The 3,787-nt window shown below is 48.1% G+C and overlaps 1 protein-coding gene across 1 annotated transcript; it reads right to left on the bottom strand.

Moving 5' to 3' along the window:
- Nucleotides 1-1,200: 1,200 nt before the first annotated feature.
- On the bottom strand, nt 1,201-2,375 carry LOC6726000. The gene is made up of 2 exons (XM_039297293.2): nt 1,891-2,375; nt 1,201-1,795 (listed from the first exon to the last, which is right to left on the bottom strand). Exons 1-2 carry the CDS (start codon nt 2,145-2,147, stop codon nt 1,456-1,458), a joined length of 597 nt encoding a protein of 198 aa, XP_039153227.1. The 5' UTR covers nt 2,148-2,375; the 3' UTR covers nt 1,201-1,455.
- Between the last annotated feature and the right edge of the window lie 1,412 nt (nt 2,376-3,787).

Consider the following 3,787-nt stretch of genomic DNA (forward strand, 5'->3'; position numbering starts at 1 on the left):
TTGAGAACACGTGTTTTCCTTGCAGTTGAGTGCAGCCGTCAGGCCACCTTTTTATTTCTTCTTATCTCTTCGAGTAGCAGAAACGGTTCTGCCTGCTTAACCTCTACAGAGTGTCTAATCTTACCTAAATACTGCGACTGCGCCGCCGTCGACAGCGGCAGAAGAGCAGCGTATATATATATATGTATAAGAGAGAGAGAGAGAGAGCTTATGCGCATATATGGCCAGCGGCCAGCGTGGGGATGCTGACTTAGCTTAAAGCATAAATGGGTGATCTTATATCACGCTCACTTGAGACATTTATTTATGCAATGCAACTAAGTGTTGCTGTGTACTTATAGGTACAGTGTACCCTCGATATATGCACATACTACACCTTGCCCGAAAGGCTTTCAACCTGAAGCCACACACACACATCCACACTCACCCACATGGGCACACATATGGTGGCAGATGGTTCTTGAAAAGAGAATCGTGTTGGTGGAAAGGGGTGGATAACAATGTAAGGAGCTAGCCAGCTGGAACCGGAGCTCGGCGCCATAGCAGATTTACTTTTATTGCAAATTGCAATTCTGCATTCTCGTCTGGCCCCCCAACCCCCGCTGCCTCCACCACCTCCACCAACTGCTGGCCACACGATATAGACATCCAAATGAATGAATAGACAGATACGGAGAGTGGGTGGCGGAGTTCTCCTCCCTGGAGGCTAATGTGCAACGGGAGCTCGGCATCTCCATCTCTGCATTTCATAAGCGCAGCAGCAGCACAGAAGCACCTCTGCTGTCGGCCACAGTGACAGCCCGCTATGATGGACAGAAAGCAGCCACTGACTCGGCACAAATTGAAAGCATAGAATTACACGCGTGCAGCTTGTGGTAAATGTTACATTTTGCAATTGCCTTTCGCTTGGCTCTACAATTTGACTCGAAGTCTGAGTTGCAACATAGGTACATACATAGGTGGCTGAGAAACATTTATTACGTCATTTATTGTCAACCACACAATGCAATTTTCAGTTGCATTTTACAGTTATTGTTCATCGTGTGGCCCATTTGGAATTTCAATTAATTAACGACAAATATTAGTAACTAAAATCTGTCACTGCAGACGAAGAGATACTTTTTCTAAAACCTACATTTTATGATCATGTTATAAATACAATTAAATGCGAATATTAACAACAGACATAACAGCAAAATATTTGCCTATTGAAGTTTAAATATGTATTTAAAATATGTATTTACACCTGATCGAAACGCTGCCGCGTTCAATTTCCGAGCAGTCACTGTGTCTAAATTCACTTGGAGTAGATATCCTTGTTGGTCACATCTGCAGCCGGGGAAACTAGCAAAATGGATTCAAGTCCTATAATTTTTAATTATTAAAGCCGTTTCTCTATCATCGTGTTTTTGGCCGGAGAAACGGGCAACGGTTCGTTCGGACAACTGCATCCGGTTAGCGGAACCAGGTCCAAAACTTCCACCACCTGCGGTTGCCACGCGCATTTGGCGGCGGCACAGCGGGTGGCGGCATCACCTGGGGCGGCACCACCGGCATCATTGGCGGCTCCATGTCCGCCAAGTCATCCACGCGATTCTGTGTGGCCCGCACCACGCAGTGGCGGTACTCCTCCATCGCCGCAAAGCAGTTGCACGACCGCTGGCGGTGCGCCTGGAGGCAGCTCTGCAGCCGGGCGGCCACATCCAAGCACGGTGCCTCCATCGCCACCGGCCCCAGATGGCCCTCCACCTGCTGAATCAGGCGATCGAATTCCGCGTAAATGGCCTCCGTTGGCCTGCAATGAAAAATCGAGATAATTACGAATTTTCACCTGTGCTCTTTTACAAATTTCCAAATATTTTTGATGGACTTGCAGCAGGGGCTACTCACATTCGTTGGATATCGGTGGTGATGCTGCGCGATCTTGTGTGGCGTCTGGAAACGTGCATCGGTTGTGGATACTCCTGTTTGGGGATCGGTGGTCCATCCGTTTCCTGCTGCGGCTGCCCCGGCAACGCGTTCTCCGCGTGCTCCGACTTTTCTGTCCTCTTGGTCGTAGAATCCTTATTTTGCGGTGGGTGTGGTCCTGTTTCTGGTCCTGCGCCGCCCCCCTCGGCGCGCTTTTCGCCGGCCAACTGGGCGCCCATTTGGAGTGTGTGCTCGGATAATCCCAGCTAGATTCGCTCTGTGTGTACTTTTGTGGTTGGGTCTGGGTTAAACCTGTGAACTGGTGTACTTATGCTGGTGTTTTTAGTTCTTTTCTTTTGTCAAACAGATACAATTTTCATAGCTAGAGATTTTGAGTTGCTAAACTAACCGACGGGGGAAAGTGAAATCGCTCTCTGTTTGTTCAGATGAAATTTGTGACTTAGCACTCCTGGGTAAAAGTAAATTGGAAATTGTATGTGTGCCTTCTTAAGTTTTTGAAATAGTGAAAATCTAGGGTTAGCTTGGGATTAGAATACCAATTTAACTTTGTTTATTATGCATTTTGAAACGAGGATCCTAAGTATTATGGTACAATTTTATTATACTCCTTGTGAGTTCTGACTACTGATGAATATATTTTATTGCCCCACAACTTGTTCCACTGGCCATTCAATTAAAATTCCAGTGCTTCTTTGATCCCATCTCATGCAGCTGTCCAATTTTAAGTATTTTGACCGGGGCATCCGGGGGATTTGTCGTTTAGGTGATGATCCACAATGTACCACCTCTGCCCGAATTGCCACGAATCCACCGGAATTTTAGCTTAATTGCGCATTAGAGGGAAAAGTTTTCCTGTTTCCTGCGAATGGCCACAACGCAACACATTGCGAAAGTTCAGCCAGACAATTTGACGATGGGCCATGGCCACGATGTCCATCAAATGCAGGCATTCTCCGTGCTCTCCCACTCCGGCTCCAGCTTCGCATCCGAAGCCGGCTCATCCGGGTGCATCAATGTCCGGATCCGGGACTCTACCAAGACCCCGCCCCCTCCAGACTAATCAAGCCAAGGCAAAAGTAAGGTCCAAAAGCAAAGTCCACCTGGGCTACAGGTGCAAGTGAGGAGTGAGGGGGTCGGAAAAACTTCTCCGGCTCGCCGGCTGGGCATAAAAAAGTCAAGAAGTTTGTTGCGGCTGGCATTTCGTTATTGGAATTTTCATTGGCCACAAAAATACTTTTTCGATTAAACTTTAACGGCGCGTAAAATGCGAAGCCGGCGTCGCCAAATGGCCGGAAAAATGCCAGAGCCGCCGTGCAGGCACCGATGCCAAATCAGAAAATGATTAATTACGGAATGCTTTGTGGGGGTCGGAGTCCAGGACCCCGGGAACCCAGACGACCAGGCTGCCGGGCTCCTGGGATTCGAGGACCGCCAGGATCTACTTGCTGCGCGGCCTGCCAAATGCCAATTAGCGGAAATATTTCACGTGGCCGACGTCGCCGACTAATGGAAATAAATTAGTTTCGCTCCCCCCTTTTTTTCGCCGGCCAAAGGATCCGCATCGAAAATGTTAAATACGCATACTCCACGGTTCCAGGGTCCTGGGATCCTGGCGTCCTGGGGTCCTGGGGTCCCCGGGTGAAAATGTCATGTCCGAATGGAAATACACACATAGTGCATACAGTCGGGAAAATCAGCGCCGTGGGCAAAATTGGTGGACGGGCACCCCACAGTCCTTCGTTAACTGCGAAATATCCGATGCTGCCACAATTCACTACTGTCCACATGCAAAATGTTTTCGGGCAACAGAACATGCCACTTGGCTATTTTATGAATATTTCATATTTATGAATATACT

The sequence above is a fragment of the Drosophila simulans genome, chromosome X, assembly GCF_016746395.2.
Source record: "Drosophila simulans strain w501 chromosome X, Prin_Dsim_3.1, whole genome shotgun sequence".
In the NCBI taxonomy this organism is placed as follows: Eukaryota; Metazoa; Arthropoda; class Insecta; order Diptera; family Drosophilidae; genus Drosophila; species Drosophila simulans.

Coding starts and splice junctions, on each gene's coding strand:
- LOC6726000 (XM_039297293.2), bottom strand. CDS start 2,147: ATGGGCGCCCAGTTGGCCGGCGAAAAGCGCGCCGAGGGGGGCGGCGCA. Junction 1,796..1,890: donor ACCACCGATATCCAACGAAT/GTGAGTAGCCCC, acceptor TTTTCATTGCAG/GCCAACGGAGGCCATTTACG.